Raw genomic sequence first — 19,658 nt, forward strand, 5'->3', positions numbered from 1 at the left:
TTAAATTTCAAGATCTGCAGCTCAAACAAAGAAACCGTTCCTTTTTGGAACCATTGAATCGCACATCAAATTCGTGCCAGGTGATTATGCAGGAACAGTTACAGCCTACTATGTAAGTTCAACTACAAAGGAAATCCAATTAACTCATTTTTTTTTTCTTTCTTCCAATAAAATTGTAAATTTCCATTAGAAAAATGGCTCGCTTGTTTTACCTTTTTTTTAAAAAAAAAAAAAAAAAGATTTTTATAGTGGGTTATATTTTTTGCCAACAAACTCCTTAGTATATCCTATGTGTAACGACATAGGATGTACATTCCCTGATCTATTTTTGTTTCTCTAAAAAAATATTGGTTACATTCATCATTCTAATTTTGTATATATTATTTATCTCAGGTGGTATATTGATAGCATACCAATTAGGGTGTTTAGAAACTATGAAAACTAGTAACCAACGCACGGGTTTGGCGGAACACCAAATATATTTCAAGCATGGATGCTGTTAATCAAATGGGTTAAGCATCGCCATATATATGTCAATTATGGATGTTGTTAATCAAGCGGGTTAAGCATAAGCACAACGAAATTAGGATAAAGTATTCAAAAGACAATAGAAATCAAGTTGGATACAAACATAAACAACATAGAACTAAAAACAAACACATTTCATCGTAAAAAGGATAGTTTGAACTCGAAACAGAGAATAGCCCACAACATAAAATGGTCACCATAATAAACCTAATCAAGTGAAGCATCACACTGAATTTTATAGCGGAGTCTTCAAAACCCGTGACATGTATAAAATTTAATTTTTGCATAAGAGCACACTCAATTTAATTTTCTCATGGGGAAACAAACTTAAAAACCAAATCATAGTAAATATAAAAGTGAACCACCATATAATGGACAAATATCAATGTAGTTGACAATTTTTCCAATATTATAAACCTTATATTAAGATTTATAATTTTGCTCATTATTTCAAGTGTTGGGTGTTATCACTATGTATTATACAAAGCTGAAAAAACTAATATGACATGTTATATTGGATTGATATGCACCACCACCCAATTATATTCACACCAAGCATGCTCCATTTTTCTCCTTTAAATGGCCATGAAATAACCAAATCAACAAATGTAATTTCTGATAGTCATTCTTTCTTTGTGACATTTCTAAATAAGACATCATTCACAATGCTTCATCACAAAAGACTATGAGATAATTTCTACTTACAATTCAATCAAATTGTGATGATCCAAAAGACTATGGTACAGTTGAAGTTGTTCGAAATCCTTAGCATATAAGCTTTGATAACCTTTATAACAAAGAAAATGGATAATCATGATGATTTAGATATAGTGATACAACTTAGCGTTATTAACAAATCCAAATTAGAGTTTACCTTTGTAAAATGCATCATGTGATTACTATCAAGGTACTTATTATGGACACATGAATTGTTAGATTTAAAACCAAAAAATGAAATGATTAGGGAATTTAGATTCAGGAAAAAAAAAACCTTTAATATATAGGAAGAAGGTTATTATTTGAGAATATATAGGTTACTAAGTACTATATGTTACTATTTGAAAGAAGGTTACTATTTGTAATTTGGGACAAATGAGTGCTATTTGGGAAGGACATGATAGCAAGTTCCAAGAATACACGCAATCAATAGAATTGATAAAGAAGTCATGCCAATAGAATTCATAACAATGAAATCATTGCATCATGTGAATGACACATAAACATCTAACATATGAAAGTTGAGAAAGTAAAGGAACAAAAGACAACATGTTGTCTACAAATTTTAGGGAATGAACATAGTGAAAAAAAATTAGTATAAATTGCTAAACATAAATTCAAATTAAAAAATGCTACATAAAAAAAATAGACTAATTACTTAAAAGAAAATGTGAAATATAATTTATTAATCATAAGTTACAATGATGGTAAAATTAGTGTGTGAATGTAGTTTTAGGAGGAGTTGGTTTACATAGGGTTGATGAATTCATCTATGAAGACACTTATTCATTGACATACATGCATGATGCCACTTGTCTCTTCACTTCTTTACACATGTCACATGAAGCAAGAAATAGAGATAATAGGTATAATCATGATATGATAGCTAGTAATAGGGATAATCATGATAGGAATAGCTAGTAATAAATATAATGATGATAGAGAAGCAATGATGGCATCATGTGATCATGAAAGGAAGGTTGCATGTGATGTTAGAAAGATGTGGTAGATTAGTCATAAGTTATTAATTTATTAATGATAAGTTACAATGATGGTAAAATTAGTGTGTGAATGTAGTTTTAGGAGGAGCTGATTTACATAGGGTTAATGAATTCATCTATGAAGACACTTATTCATTGGCATACATGCATGATGCCACTTGTCTCTTCACTTCTTTACACATGTCACATGAAGCAAGAAATAGAGATAATAAGTATAATCATTATATGATAGCTAGTAATAGGGATAATCATGATAGGAATAGCTAGTAATAGATATAATGATGATAGAGAAGCAATGATGGCATCATATGATCATGAAAGGAAGGTTGCATGTGATGTTAGAAAGATGTGGTAGATTAGTCACCTAATTATTGAATGAAGGATATCAAGATGAGATATTGAGAACATGTAAACTTGCTCACATTATTTGCAGCTTCTCAACTCCAAAGAAGCCTAAAGTAGCTAGTGTTTGGTTCACTTCATATTCATTATTTCAAAATTCATTAGTAAAACATACAAATGAAAATATGATTGGTACATTGATTAGGTTAATATATATATGATTATAAACAAATTATTTCATCTTGCCATTTAAGAAAGTAAATAAAAAATTGGAATCAACACAATGAAGCTAAGTGAAAATATCAAAGTAAATTAAAACATTTCATATAATTGAAAACACTTTTGACAATAGGAATCAAGATTATTCTTTTAAAATCAGTTTTTATGCACAAACATAGCAACAACACCTTAACTTTCGCAGTTTAATTAAAATACCAAACGATATCCGTTTTGAGTAAATAACCACTCGTTGGAAAGATTAGGATGTCAAGATTACAGATATAATTTTTGTTTTAAGTGTTAACCATCCAATTGGTACAGTTTAACAAAAGATTGGGTATTGGTACAGAAACAGATTTTTCTGCACAAACATAGCTACAACACCTTAACTTTCGCAACTTAATTAAAATACCAAACGATATCCGTTTTGAGTAAACGATCACTCGTTTGAAAGCTTAGGATGTCAAGATTACAAATATAATTTTTGTTTTGAGGTTTAACCATCCAATTGGTCCAGTTTAACAAAAGATTGGGTATTGGTACAAAAATAGGACTGAAACTATACTCAAACTTGTATGTAGCTTTTCTCCTACTATACTTATGGGAATTTAACATTTCCGGTGACTAAATTGTAGGAAAGTTTGTCTTCTTTGTAGTGGATTAAAAATATTTAGCATATGACATATATTCAGAGAGTTATACTAAATTTACCACATGTATGTCTACACAAATTTCACATAAATATTTCTTCTTTTACATGAACTTGCAACCTAAACATATATTGTCCATTTTAACTTATAAAATCTCTTTTGTCCATCTTCTAGGTTCTTAGGGTTTGGTATAAAAGAGAAAGAATAAAAAGAGAAGGTTGGTTTCTATTACCTTAGTTTTTCCAACACCCAAAAACTTGAATCTATTGAGAATTTCCTACATGCAAGAACTGAAGTTGAACAATATAAATTTGAGAGATTGAAATTGGTTCATAAAACAAACACCAAACATACTTGATTCCAGAAAAGGAAATTAGCACATTCTCAATCAAATTGATTTCTTTTACCTTAGTTTTTCCAACATCCAAAAACTTGAATCTAGGAGAATTTCATACATTTCATATATGCAAAACTGAAGTTGAAAAATAAAAATTTGAGAGACTGAAATTTGTTCATAAATCAGATTGATCAAATGAACTTAAACAAATCAATCAAGAAAAACATATCAATCAATAAGAAATTGCATACCCAAAAAATTTATAAAAAAAAAAAAGAATAAAAATTGACCTTGTTGACTATGATCCATCAATCTTTCTTGTGATTGTGTTTAGCCAGATCCTCAAAGGTTAAAGTCTTTGATGTTGAACCCATCTTCTTTTACTGCAAAATCATAATAATCATTATTGTTATTATTAAAATTAATCAAACAACCCATTCCCAAACCAAAACACAATCTTCAATCAATAGAACAAACACCAAACATAACAACTAAAATAAAACAAACAAAACAGAAAATTGATAGGGGAAGAACAGACAACAAAAAAAACGAAAAAAAATAAAGAAAGAAGCAAAACAGATCGAACCAGATGAAAGAAGCTCCGGCGGCGACGGTGGCCGGCGATGGCTCGCCGGAATCTGGGGATGGGTGGTGGTGTTCTTGTTGTTCTTCATGATGTTCATGAAGATGGTGAGAAAATAGAGAGAGATCGTAGGGAGAAAAGAGAGAAGAGAGAGAAAGAAATATGAGAAATAAAGAAAGTATGAGAAAATGAAATATATATTAGTGATTTGCCAAATATATATGTGTCAAGAAGTGATTGGCTAGAAAATAGGATTAGGTGTCAATGTGAAGATTGAACCCTAAAATGAAATGAAAACCTAAATATGAAAACCTAGACATGGCAAGATGTGGTTGGCCAGTATAAAAAAATGTAAAACATTGATTGGACAAGGATTTAGGGTTAGAAAGTAGGGTTTGCAAAACCACTTATCCTTTATTATATTAAGATAAGATAAGATGAGGGAATTGCATACCCAAACAAGCAAGGAATGAGGGTTTATACAAGTTTACGGAATGCTGATGATTGGGCCACAAGAGGTGGACTTATTAAGACAAATTGGACTAATGCACCATTTATTGCCAAATTTAATCATTTTAGGGCAAGAGCATGCAAATGGCATGGAGCAGTGAGTATTGATCAATGTGCTTCAAATATAGCTTCAAATTGGTGGACTTCTCCAATTTACAAACAATTGAGTTATGCTCAATTGGGTCAGATGAATTGGGTTAGAGATAATTATATGATCTATAATTATTGTAGTGATATCAAAAGATTTAATGGACAATTGCCTCCTGAATGTTTTAAGGCACAATACTAAGAATGAGAAGATTAATGTATGTTTGAATTTACGGTGAAAATAGCACAATCACGGTAAATCAGCCGCTACGATTTTTATGGAAGTTATATTATGGAGCTTTAAAAAATTACGTTGTTATCGTAATTTTGTGAAACTTATTGTTCATTCAAACATAATGGCAAGCTAGCCCTGAAATTGTATGTGTTTTTGTCTTTTTGGTTTTTTGTCCCATTTGTTTGTCTATTGCAATAATATTCATATATTTTATTGTTGTCCCTATTGTGTTGATGTGATCTTATTTGATGGAGAGAATTAGCTTATGGCATTATAGCTGTAAATTGGTGGACTTCTTCAATATACAAACAATTGAGTTATGCTCAATTGGGTTAGATTAGATGAGTTGGGTTAAAAAAGAAATCTTATTTTTTTCTTAGATTTTTTTCGTAAATATAGGAATCCACATATTGTAATTACAGAGATTAATTTAAAATTTTATGGAACTCAAATGGATCAACTTGATACAAAGTTTTAATGTTAGTATTAATATTTTTCACTTTCGCGAGGACTTGAACCGATATTTACTTCTTAACTTTTTTATTTATTTATAATGAGCTGAGAATCGAATATATAATCTATAACATACTACCAAATCCCCTCACTATACTAGACCAAACCTAGTAGTTTACTCCTTTACTCTTTTCACTATTAGCTCAAACCATTCGATATTTATTTTATCCCAAAATAAATTACATATATTTAATACAATATGTCAAAAAAAAAAAAAAATACAATACTTATTTTATCCCAAAATAAATTACCCATTTCTTTTATGCGCACTATTCAAATAATCAACTTTAACGATATATTCTTCAAAAAAAAAAATTAACTTTAACCATATATTCATTTACTGATATATAAATACAAATATTATTATATAAGACGTTGTTGGATTTATCTCGATGAGTAATTTTAAAATATACAATTTTTGGGGTTGCTAATTTTCCATACTAATATATGTTAATTCTATTTAAAAATAATTTAAATAAATAGATTTGAGTGTAATAGTACCCTTCAAACAAATTTTTATTTCACTAAATTTACTTATGTAACTAATTTTTATTAGTTTTTTTTTACAATTAATTTTTATTAGGTATTACATAAACTATCCACTATATCCAAATAAATCGAAGATGTAGACTATCGTAATTGGATTCAAATTAAGATGTTGCAATTTTTATTGATTTGCCGATTTTTAACTAGAATACGACGGATGCTCAGCTCTAATTTTTAGTAACCGATTTTTCTCTGTTGGTTGGCTTGATTGGTAAATGATTTTTTATGGTTGCGGCCATTAAGTCTTGTGTGGTGAGAGATCACACTTTATTTTCTCGAATGTCGATTACACTTGAGAGGATTCATTCCCTCTATCAATCTTGTCTTGTCAGGTACTAGTAATTAGAGTAGTACGTATCTTTGTATTGTAGCTTCAAAATCTCCAGCTGGAAGCTATGCCTATGCCAGAGTCATTTCACTTCAATCGGTCAGACCAAAAGAAATTGTTCAATCACATTGTGTTAAAAAGAAATTGTATTTTTTTCTTATATTTTTGTTTTCATAAATTGGAATCTCTTCTTAATTATAAAGATCAATCACTTAAATTTTATTGGACTCGAATGGGGTTGGTTAACTTGATCTTTTTAAAAGTTTGAATGTTACAGTATACCAAGTTAGAGATTTCTCATACCATTAAAGAAATTGTGTGTAAATTTTATTTGAAAATGTTAACGAGTATCCACAAGATATTCTTTAAATTATATTAATGCTTGTTATAATTATAAGAGTCATGCTAAACAGTGCCCCTGGGGCACTAGTTAAGCATACTAAAAAAGGAAACAAATGATAAAGTTAATGATGAGAGAGAATAACTTTTCACATCATTAAAACATTGAATGCACAATTTACGAGATAAAACTTCTATATTTGTATCCTTAACTAGTGCCCCGGGGGCACTGTTTAGCATTTTCCTAATTATTAGGCTTTGTCTAACATGCACCACTTGATTAAGTGGTGCATGATGCCCAAGTCTTCGATATTTTTATAATGAATACAAATTTTACAAAATTTACTGTTGGATGGAAAGTTTATATCGTTTAGATCATCCATAAATTTTTTTAATTTTTTTGAAAATCATTTCATATGTTATTGAGACTCATCAAGATTAACAGTATTTAATAAAAATCCAACCGTTAATTTTGATATGACTCAATAACATATCAAATGATTTTCAATCTTTTTAAAAATATTTATGGATGATCTATATAATATAAACTTTCAATCCAACAATGAATTTTGTAAAATTCGTATTCATTATAGTATTTTCGGTGACTTTTTGGTACAAAAAGTTTCGGTTTTTAAAACTGTACAACGTTAATAAAACTGTATACGTTGAATCTTTTTAAAACTGAAACTTTTTAAAACTGTTTTGTACATTTAATCTTGTGCACCATTCAGTTTACCTTATAATTAATAATGCTTGTAACGTTGTACAGAGATTCAATCTTAGTTGGTCTTGTCCTCTTGTATTTACAATTTATTTATTTATATGAATGCTTTGAAAAAGTTGAAAGAAATATGAGAAGTGACACATCCTTCAAAAGTTCACAAAATATTAGGGTGCATCATCTGATTATACACTATACTCCCTATTCCATCTCTCTTCTCTACTTTCTTCTGCACACATTTCTGCACCCCCTCTAACCCAAAAACTTGTCCATAAAACCCCCAAACCTCAGTCTTTATTAGCATCACCTATCACTACACCTTTATCCATCTCTTCCTCTCTTTTCTCCTTCTTCTTCCTAGTTCCTACTACCATGCCACCATATTCTTTGCCATAGATCTTGTTAATAAAGTTGAAACTACTGCTTTATAGAACCATGATTTTTTTTTATGTTCATCATCGGCTGTAATTTCTTTGATTAATTTTAGGTAACAAATTTCTATCTTAACTCTGACACAATAGTATTGGTATAAGTGAGGGAACGACTAATAATTATGCTCTTAGCAAAAGTAGTAACTTTTCATAATATACTATAAATAACACTATTTTGTTCCCTATACAATTTATATTCAACTTGAGTATTATAGTATTTATTAATTATTTCGTCAAATTTACATAGGCATAGATACAACAAAACAAACAAACATATATATGTTTTTAATTTTTTAGTATACTTTAAAAATTATATAAATAAGTGAATATTCCTCTCTCTTTGCATTAACATACTTCCAATTTTTTAGTATAATTCCAATTTTTTTTTATAATTAGTATACTTCCAATTTTAATTCACAAAGAATCTAATAATCATCTTCACATACTTTAATGTTGCATGAATTTTATTTTATTATAAAAGGAATCAAGCTGAAGATGAAAGCGACACATCACGTTGCTTCCGCACTAAAATTTACCCCAAAAAGGTAATATTTAATTCTAAATCATTGAATTTAATTCATGTTTGATAATTTTATGATTGACAACTATGCATATATGTTATAATGTTTATATATTTTACTTTAATGAACCCAACCCAATGAATATTGAACGGGTTGGGTAACCGATTAGGCCAAATCCGGTCCAACCCAACCCGCATACACCCTTAATCAATCATGCCTACTTCAATGCTCTGAGTTTATGTTTTATTAAAATATAATTTTTTACACAATTTAATAAAATATAAAAACGGATCACAAAATATATGACTTGAATCTAATATTTCAAACTAAATAAAAAACTGAAAGACGGACACAGGAGTAGACCTCGTGTATTAAATAATACTACTAGTAAATGAATTATTAAAAGAGGGAAATTTTATTTTTTAATTTTAATGGGTTAGAGGGAGAAGTTTGGTTTTGAAATATTGTAAACCGTGAGTATCGTTCCCTTACTTTCCCCTTTCGCTCTTCTTCTTCTTCATCGATTCCTCTTCTTCTTCTTTCACCATTTTTTACAATAGCAACCTGACCGCCGCCGCTGCCGCGTAGCTGAATCGCGACCTGATCGCCGCTGCCGCGTACCGCACAGACACGGTCACTCACCTCCCTAAGGTAAACTTGTCGTTTGTTGATTTTTGATGATGAATGATGAGTGATTGTTTGTAGTTTGTACATTGGCTGATGATTGGGTAGGATTTTTCTAAATCTATAATTTTTTTTTAGGTTTTTAGACATTTTTTATTTGGGAAATTTTGATTTGTTTCTTTGATTGATTGAATAAATATACTCAATCCTTCTTATACATAATAGAAAATTTTGATTGATGATGTTGTCATGTTGAGTTAAGAAAACAAAATAATACAATTGTTAGTTTTTATTAGTTTTGTTAAATTGGTTAAACTCTAATCTGTTTGCTAAGGGTTTGTTTCTAAATTCTAATTTTATTGTTGTTTCTATTTTTTGATTGTTACTTTGTTATTGTTTCTATCATAATACTTATTGTTATTGTTTGTTGATTTGCATCAGAAAATTGAAATGAAATTTGGTAAAATTGACTTTTTTAACTTCAATTTGATTTCGGATGTTGCTCTGTACTGTTGGCCTTTCGATAGTTTCCGATACTTTCCGAGGCTCTTTTTAAGACTAAACTGTCTTCCGTATCTTTGAAATCAAAAACCTGTTGATTCCTAGCCTGCCAAATTTCACAAGTTACTGCAGCAACATAACTCATATCCTCTGCATTAAGGTGGGCTAGGCTGTGAACCAACCAACCTATGAAATCCCACTGATAGCTTCCAAAATTGACTCCTAATTTCGAACCAAACCAAATTTTAGATGTGTGGTGGCAGTCCATAAAAACGTGATTAATAGTCTCTTCCTTTTGGAGACACCTAGGACAGAGAATTAGACATTGAACTCCACGCTTACTAAGTGCGCTTCTAACGGGGATAGCTTGTTGGATGATTCTCCAAATCAGTGCTTTGTGTCTAGGGATAGTGGCCATGCTCCAAAGTTTCTTCCACTCATTGAGGTAGGGGTCAGAATGCGCAGAACTAGGTAGGGCAGTGTTCTTCAAAATCATTCCTTTCATTCTGAAACAAACACAGCATGGTAAAAGGACGAACCCTTCTTCGTTTTGTTATGTTGAATATGTTTTGAGTTTATTGAACTAAATGTTAGGTTATTAATTTTTTGTTGTGGGGTTTATTGATTTGTGAGATTTTTTATCTCAATTTAAGATTTAAGATTGAACTATACTATAGAAGGTGTTGTATAGTTGAATTGGTGTGCTTGTGTGTGTGTTTCATAGGATCAAATTGCTTCATTTGCCACTAAATCTTCCAAGAGAAATGCTATGTGCAAACGCTATCTACAGACTAGTGCATGATCTTTGCAGTCCCCCATGGTTTTAACATTGTTGCTTCGTCTCTAATAGTATTTTTCCCTTATGCAGGAAATGATAAAAGGGTGTAATAAATTACCGACATTGTCCAACCTCTTGAAGAAGCTAGACCAAGAATTTAAAGAAAAACTTTGGACTATAATTAGGGATAATGGTAGGGGTAGCTCATTACTTAGGCTACTAAAACTTGTCCCAGACGACAACGTGGAGTTTCCAACTCCTTTGTTGATGCAGTTCATGAGATTTTATAGTGTAGACCACGAATCCAACCCCACATATTATAGTTTTAACGTTCGTGGTGGTCAACGAATGAATGTCACCTTGCAAGACGTTTTATATTTGACCAGCTTACCGATCATTGGCCGGGCGGTTGTCCCCAATGATAGTAGGGACAACAATGCTTTCCACCGAGTTTTCTCGGCTCATGAAGATCGGAAGCTAATTACCCTAGACGAGTTACAATCATTATGTACAGATTTGAGTAGAAATGAGGAGGAGAGGATCAAAGTTGTACTACTAATGATTGTAACATGTTTAATAACCCCTGATGGCAATGGGCATAATTGCAATACTTCATACGTGAAGTTTATTGAAAATTTAGATGAGGTGGATTCATTTGCTTGGGGTGCAGCATTGTTGGCATACTTATACCAAGGCATGAAGAAACATATTTTGAAGCAGAAGAACTTAGATGGCTTCCTATGGCTTATACTTGTAAGTTCAATTTTTTTCTCTTTTATCTTTTTTTCTTCTTATTTTTTGCTTTTGATAACTTTTTAACCAATTGTTTTTTTTGTAGGGATTCTTCTTTTATCATTTTAAAGAACTATTTGATATTTTCGATATAGATGGGGACCAAGTGATGACGCCTGCGGTGGGTGTGCCAATGATTTTTCCTTTGATAGAGAAATTGTCTCCAATCGGAAAAAACCACCACTCGAAGATTGATAACGCCCTAGATGTAAAAATTGACCGTGTACGTGTACTGCTGGAAAACGTGGAGGTGCTGTTTTTTATCTTGTTATAAAATACTTGTTATATGCTTGCACATTTCATAACTAACCAGAATTCTACAATGTCCATGTTATTTAGCAAGACTGATCGATTGTAATTCTATTGTAATTTTTTGTTACAGGTCGAAGGTATCACATGGGACCCATACACCTGAGAAATGCTGCCTGATCACTTGCATGATCAGATCCAATTATGTACAATTGTTGCCCCGGTGTTTTGCTACAACAATGTGGAATATCATCTTCCACATCGTGTAGCAAAACAATTTCCGGTTCTTAATGAAATTGATTTGACAGATATTGGATCTGATCTGACTGTGATTAATTTCAAGGTAAATGCCGGCCGACACTCGATCAATTTCCAAGACCACTACAAAAAGGAGATCCAACAATGGAATAAGCGTCAGTTAGCACAAAACTACCAACTTGGGGAATCATCCACTGATCAGTGGACAACCTCTCCCCAGCTGGCAGACCCTTCCCTGCCACACACCGCTCCCGAGGGATCGGAGACTACTAGGGAAGACACAACCTCTTCCCAGCTGGCAGAACCTTCCCCGCCACACACTGCTCCCGAGGGATCGGAGACTACTATGGAAGACACAACCTCTCCCCAGCTGGCAGAACCTTCCCCGCTAGAAACTAGCTTTGAGACTCAAACTAACACTGCTGCCGAAGAGGTGGAGTACGAAAATGTACCAAGAAGGTCGAAGCGGGTACCGATACCGATTAATAGATTTGTTCATTCCGAAAGTCACACGAAAGCTATGTTACCAAAAAAGACAAGAATCTAATAATCATCATCACATACTTTAATGTTGCATGAATTTTATTATAAAAGGAATCAAGCTGCAGATGAAAACGACACATCACGTTGCTTCCGCTCTAAAATTTACCCCAAAAAGGTAATATTTAATTCTAAACCATTGAATTTAATTCATGTTTGATAATTTTATGATTGACAACTATGCATATATGTTATATGTTATAATGTTTATATATTTTACTTAATAGGATGAAATAGATGTGTGTTCAAAGTTTCTGAAGCAACATGAAAACAATATTGACTTTCATATCCCTGCATGGATTACAACTGTTGGCAAAAGAGGTACTATGGTTACTTTTAAGTTGGACAATGGTAGATGGCTATTGTGTGAAGGCATGTCAGTAGCAAAGGCTAATAATTTTAGGAAACCAACCGATGTTTACCTTGTATATGAGGAAGATAACAAGTTTCAAATGTGGCTCAATGAAAGATTTGAAACTAAATCAGAGCCCATTAAGCACAAACTGTACTTATAGTTTATTGAATTTTTTTACCATTTTTTTTTTAAATTTCAGAATTAACTCAACACTTATTATGATTAGAAATCTATAGCTTAAATACTTAATAAAACAAATTCAATATAATTAAATTCAACTACAATATAAGTGGCAGAACTGACTGTTATCAAAATAAAATAATTCTCAAGTTAATGATATTACATTGATGCATATAATATATAGACATATAGATCACCACCTCCTTTGATAATTTTGTGTCAACTAAAACTATAAAGAGAAGCAGCTAGATAATGCACTTTGAGCAGAAGCAATAAAGAAGCTAGATACTTTTTGTTATGTTAACCGAACTGATAAATTTTTTGCAGGATGAAACCATTTTTAATGGTTATCCATTCCATGCTACTTATATTAAAACCATATAGTACGTATCTTTGTATTGTAGCTTCAAAATCTCCAGCTGGAAGCTATGCCTATTCCAAAGTCATTTCACTTCAATCGGTCAGACCAAAAGAAATTGTTCAATCACATTGTGTTAAAAAAGAAATTGTATTTTTTTCTTATATTTTTGTTTTCGTAAATTGGAATCTCTTCTTAATTATAAAGATCAATCTCTTAAAATTTATTGGACTCAAATGGGGTTGGTTAACTTGATCTTTTTAAAAGTTTGAATGTTACAGTATACCAAGTTAGAGATTTCTCATGCCATTAAAGAAATTGTGTGTAAATTTTCTTTGAAAATGTTAACGAGTATCCACAAGATATTCTTTAAATATTCACAAATTTTTTTAAGAATTAATATTAATATGTTTAACTAGTGCTACTTTCCAAAAATACTGTTTAGCATTTTTCACATTTTAATACCGTGGGAGTAATTTGCATGGTCATTTATCTTATAAGTGATTCATCGTGTACAAGTGTTCTACCGAATATGAATATTACGAAATTCATTGTTGAATTGAAAGTTTATATCGTATAGATCATCCATAAATTTTTATTAAATTTTTTTAAAAATCATTTGATATGTTATTGAGACCCATCAAGATTTACGTTATTTAAAATGATCCATATTAGAATTTACCTAAAAATTTGCTTTGTCTATTGATTTTTTATGTTATCAAAGCAATTTCTGACACTCTCATTCACAAGTCTCATCATTCTTTCACTTTTTTTTCTCTCTAAAATACAACTAGTCTAGTCTAGTAGTCTATAATGGTGAATTGGTGACCTAGTGAAGCTTCAGTATTCACGGTTGATACCTACTCCATATCAAAGCTAATCTACTATATAAGAAAATAAGATACTAATAAAATTCCCAATTTGCCCTTTTTTCATTTTTTGACACATAATCAATTCAGGGTTATTTTTTGTCTTTATCAAAAAAAGTTTGTAGAAAAATGCTAAAAACATTTCTCAATAGGATTCGAACCCTTAACCTTTTAGTTACACTACTTATTACATTTACCAATAAGCCATATGAATTAATTTGTTGTATTTTTGGAACCAACATATAATCAATATGAGTTAAATGACCAATTGTAACCAAAAAACTCCACTTTATTTGTTATTTCTTCCACGATTTTTTTCTTTTTATCTAAAAATCCAATGGGTTATTTTTTTGTCTTTATCAAATTAAATTACATCACCTTATTTTTATTTAATTTTTAATCTAAATTACCTCTTCTCCCACATTTTTTTTCTTTTAATCTACAAATCCATTTTTTTAATTACGTAAAAAAATAAAATATTAATGCTATATTTGTCTACACTTTTTTTTTTTAATCTTACTTAAAACAAAAATAGTTGTCCTTTTATTTTATGTGTCCGTTTTTTTATTTTCTGAAAAGTTTTATATGGAAATTTTTCATCAATAAGGCAGGAATATTAATTACCCAAAAAGAATAAAATATTAATGTTATATTTGTCTACATATATGTTTTTGAATTTTTTTTTAATATCAACTTCATTTATGGACTTCAAGCCAATATTCAATTAAGTTAATTTTTAATTCAACTAAATATATTTAAGAACAAAACTTATAAACAGTTCCAGAGAAACTGTTTTTTTTTGTACAACCATAGAAATGGTTTTTACTCTGACCAATTGAAACACGACACATGGATTAATTTATTCCATATCACTAATTTCAATTTTAATAAAATTCACGTTGTCAATTCGAATTTCGTCGAGCAAGTGGAAGAGAAGAGTAAAGCGATGGAGATCACCACTACTCTTTCCTTCAATTCATCTGTTCCTTTTTCACCTTCCCAACTTATGGCTTAACAATATATATATATATATATATATATATATATATATATCTTCATCAATGGGAGGACTCAAACGATTTCAGTTTGTTGGCCTTTCATCAAAGTCTCTCCATGGTTGGGGGTTATTGGCATGTTTATACTGTTGTTGTTGTTGTTGATTTCACTTTCAATGATACAATCAATGTTGATAACAATGGTGGAAATTAAAAACCCAGTTTCACTTTTAGATTTTTAGATAATGGTGAACTGACGGAGTTTAATAAATTATTAATGACGAATAAATTAATTCAGGTGTCGCGTTTTAATTGGCGAACAGTATCAACAGTACCTATGAAACTGTTTCTAAGTTTTGTCCTATATTTAATTAATTTAATATGAGAATATGGTGAGAGAAAAATGGAACCATTTCTAAGTTTTGTCCTATATTTAATTAATTTAATATCAGAATATGGTGGGAGAAAAATTGAAAAACTTCTGAAAAAATGTTGAGACTAAAACAATAAGAATTCTCAGTCATCTCGAGGGGATTGGTCTCTGTAGGGTTGTGCGGATGATACTTTTGGTTTAAATAAAAAGAATTAAATACAAAGTTAAAAAATAAATGACATTTTTTTAGAAGTTTTTTTTGAAGATATTTTGTTGTTGATATAAGGACTAATTAATTTTTTGAGAAATAAATTACCTTTTATTTTACCGGAACAAAAAATCCACTTGTCATCAATACATTGGTCATTCTTTTGAAATAGATTGACCAATACATTATGCATAATTTATATTTAGTCTCACGGAACTTGTGTTTTACTAATATATTATGTTGTCTATTTTTTTTTAATAATTTATAGGTTATATTCATATTAATATGGGAACATTATTTTTTTGGTTATATCTACGGGCCTTATAAGGTTTCCTGTTCTTTAATAATTTATATAGCACATATATTTATACTCATATATTAATACGAGAACCTTTTTTGTTTTTAATTTCTACAAGATTTATATTTTTAATCATAATTTAATAAAATTGTTTAATTTTTTATAATTTTACGGGTTATAGTAGATCATATATTAATACAGGAACCTAATTATTTTTTTGATTTTTACGAGACCTATGTTTTTTATTAATATATTAATAAGATTGTCAATTCTTTCATAATTTTTACACGGCATAATATTTATACTCACATACTAAAACAAGAATATAATCTTTTGTGTGATTTATGTAGGGCTATATGCTTTTACTCTTATTAATAAAGTTTCCAGTTTTTTACTATTTTTTGTGAGATCTATATTTATACTCATATTTTAATACAATGACCTAATGTTTTGTGTAATTTTTGTGGGACCTATGTTTTTTACTCATATTAATAAGCTTGCATGTTCTTTTATAATATATGCGGAACCTATATTTATACTCATATATTAACATGAAAACTTATTTTTTATGTTGTCTATTTTTTTTTTTTACAATTTTACGGGTTATACTCATATTTAATATTTAATACGGTGACTTAATTATTTTGATAATTTTTGTGAGACCTATATTTTCACTAACATATTAATAAGGTTGCCTATTTTCTAATAATTTTTACGGGACTATATTTATACTCATATATTGAATACACAGACATAAGTTTTTGGTTATTTTTACAAGACGATGTTTTTACTAATATATTAAGAATTTAATTTATATGCACCGTCAGTGTAAAGTTATTTTGCACATGCGTCCAATAATATACCGACACATCATGTATGGTAATTAAAAACACATGATGTGTCACATTCATTAAATTATGTGGCAACGCGTCATTGGATGTATGTGCAAAAAATCTTTACACCGTCAGTGCACAACAATTAAACTCATATATTAATAAGGTAGCCTATTTTTTTTCATGAATTCTCCATTATCTATATATATTTATTTTGAACAAAATTTATATTATACTAATACGGATATATGAGATTTTTTTGTGATGGTTTTACCATTGTTCTTTTTCTATTTTTTTTTACCAAATATTATATCCTTTTTGATTTTTTTTTTTTTTTTTATCTTTTGAATTACTTTCCAGTAAATTATTATTTCATGTTACCAAGTGAGGAGCGGCAACGCCGCGACTCCCGTGCGGACGCACGGGTGTCCAGCTAGTTGTTTATCGTAGTTCTTTCTTCCCAAAATAAATGAGTTAGTTTATCAGTGTCACGGCTGTTAATGTACAACTTTAATCGTTAATGTTTTAAATTATATTTTATTAAAATTATAAAAATTATATATTTTAAAAATAATTATCGAGATAAATCAAACAACATCTCATATACTAATAATTGCATTCATATATTAATAGAAAAATATGGTCAAATAAATCATATAAATAGTACACAATGTCAAAAATAGGTCATTTATTTTTTGACGGAGGGAGTAATTCTTTGGGTTAAATAAGTCTTTGGACCGTATCGTTTTTCATAATTTTGTTTTTAGTTCCTGAAATTTTTTTCCGCACTTTTTAATCTCTAAAGTTTTTTTCATCAGTGTTTTTAATCCCTACTTTTCATTCAACTCATCCATATCATTCGAAATTTAAAGTTTTTTCATGCGGTCGTGTTTAGTACATTATATGAATCTCTCTTACAAAAGTTTAAATTTTTTTTAACAAGAGATGAATTAAATATGCATTTTTTAGTTTCTTTAGGTTAAATATGTTTTTTGTCCGTATAATTTTCCAGAATTATGTTTTTAGTCCCTAAAGATTTTTTTCACACTTTTTAGTATCTAAATTTTTTTTCCGTAATTAGTGGTTTTAATCTCAACTTTTCATTCAACTCGTGCATATCATTCTAAATTTTTTTTTTTTTGCGGTCGTGTTTAGTACATTATATGAATCTCTCTTACAAAAGTTTAAATTTTTTTACCAAGAGATAAATTAAATATGGATTTTTTAGTTTGTTGTACATAAAAATTCATAAGTAGTTCTTATGTTAAAAATTCTAAATTTTTATGGAAGATGTTTTTATAATATTATAAACATGAATACAAAAAATTATTAAAAAATGTGAAAGTATACAAGAGTTTGATTAAAAGTAGGGACTAAAAAGTAAAAACATTGATTGAAAAAACTTCGTGGACTAAAAAGTGCTAAATTTTTTTTCAGGGATAAAAATAAAATTCTATGAAATTATAGGGACAAAAACATATTTAACCCTAATTCTTTTTACTATTTTCTATTCCCTTCGATCATCTTTTCTTTTGTTTTTTTTGGTTAAATTGTTTAGTAATTAGAAATTTAATCCTTAGAGTCCGTTTGACATGCAACATAAAAGATAAGATAGGACAATTGTATTATATTCTGTCTTATATTTTGTTTTTTTAGTTAAACAGTTTATCTTAAATTTGAGGTGAGTTACCAGCAGTATATGTTAATTTTTTTTTTACTAATCTACTCCCTTCGACCCTAATTATAAGCACTCTTTCAAAGAAAAAATTGTCCCTAAATATAAGTCTATTTTCAATTCCCTAAACATATTTATTATTACTTTTCCAAACATAATCCTACTTTGCATTGAAATACGTAAAGCTAATTACAAATACATCTTTTCAGAAAGGACAATATAATAATTGTAATACTCAAAAACTACATATTTATTACACTACAAACTTTTCTTAATAATCGTGAAAAATTGCAAAGGGGACTTATATTAAGGGACGTATGGAGTATAAATAAATTAGTAAACTAGTATAGGGTCTGTTTAGTAGGAGAGAAAAATATAAGAGAGAAATAAAAACACGAAAACGTCCAAGTACATACATTAGTTTTCATGTTTTTATTTATCTCTCCTATCAAACAGAGCCTTAATAATAAAAATTAGGCTAAATTGTACTTTTGACCCTTATGTTTTAGAAAGTTGTGATTTTGGCCCCTATGTTTCAAAATAGCAGTTTTTGCCCCTATGTTTATCCTATTTTGCAAAAGGTCAATTTTGACAAAGTCAATGCTGATGTGACAAGTGACCCAACTGCCACATCAACTTTTTGATCAATTTTTTTTAATAGCTTTTTTTTGTTAATTATAATTTTAAGAAAGAAAAAAAAAAGGAAAGGGAGTCACGTCTGTATGGTGATTTACTTCGAGTGTTCCATGGTGATTTCATATTCATTGAAAATGAGGGAGACTCATCTGGCATGTATTAGTTATATGGTTTAATTAGTTTATTGACCCCTTAAAGACATTTTAGATTTTACAATGGTCCCTTAAAGAAAAAAAAGCTCAGATTGGTCCCTTAAAGAAAAAAAGGCCCAGATTGGTCCCTTAAAGACATATATGTTTGTCATATTGGTCCTTTCCGTTAAATTTTAACTCCAAATATAATAAAAAATTCTAATGGTTAAAATTCAAAAAATTAAAAAGGTTTTTGGTAGACCACCTACACTTAATGACATCCACAATTCAGTCAATTAAAACTAACGTTTTTTGTAAAAAATTGACAGAAAGGACTAATTGAGAAACGAATGTGTCTTTAAGGGATCAATCCAGACATTTTTTTCTTTAAGGGATC

At 29.6% G+C, this 19,658-nt stretch overlaps 1 protein-coding gene and 1 long non-coding RNA gene across 3 annotated transcripts; one reads left to right on the forward strand and one right to left on the reverse strand.

Annotated features, from left to right (window-relative positions):
- Positions 1 to 1,230: 1,230 nt before the first annotated feature.
- LOC123887159 lies at positions 1,231 to 4,533 on the reverse strand. Of its 2 annotated transcripts, none has more exons than XR_006801378.1 (5): positions 4,381 to 4,533; positions 4,085 to 4,177; positions 3,690 to 3,734; positions 2,611 to 2,723; positions 1,231 to 1,315 (listed from the first exon to the last, which is right to left on the reverse strand). It is a non-coding gene; the product is annotated as an uncharacterized LOC123887159 (long non-coding RNA). The 2 variants fall into 2 exon arrangements; XR_006801377.1 differs by having other exon boundaries at positions 3,690 to 3,747.
- A 313-nt stretch (positions 4,534 to 4,846) lies between these two features.
- On the forward strand, positions 4,847 to 5,176 carry LOC123884334 (probable xyloglucan endotransglucosylase/hydrolase protein 26). The gene has a single exon (XM_045933418.1). It carries the CDS (start codon positions 4,847 to 4,849, stop codon positions 5,174 to 5,176), a length of 330 nt encoding a protein of 109 aa, XP_045789374.1.
- Positions 5,177 to 19,658: the final 14,482 nt, after the last annotated feature.

Source organism: Trifolium pratense, linkage group LG5, assembly GCF_020283565.1.
Source record: "Trifolium pratense cultivar HEN17-A07 linkage group LG5, ARS_RC_1.1, whole genome shotgun sequence".
Taxonomy (NCBI): Eukaryota; Viridiplantae; Streptophyta; class Magnoliopsida; order Fabales; family Fabaceae; genus Trifolium; species Trifolium pratense.

What these genes read in the sequence shown, in the direction of transcription:
- LOC123884334 (XM_045933418.1), top strand. Translation starts at nt 4,847, where the DNA reads ATGAGGGTTTATACAAGTTTACGGAATGCTGATGATTGGGCCACAAGA.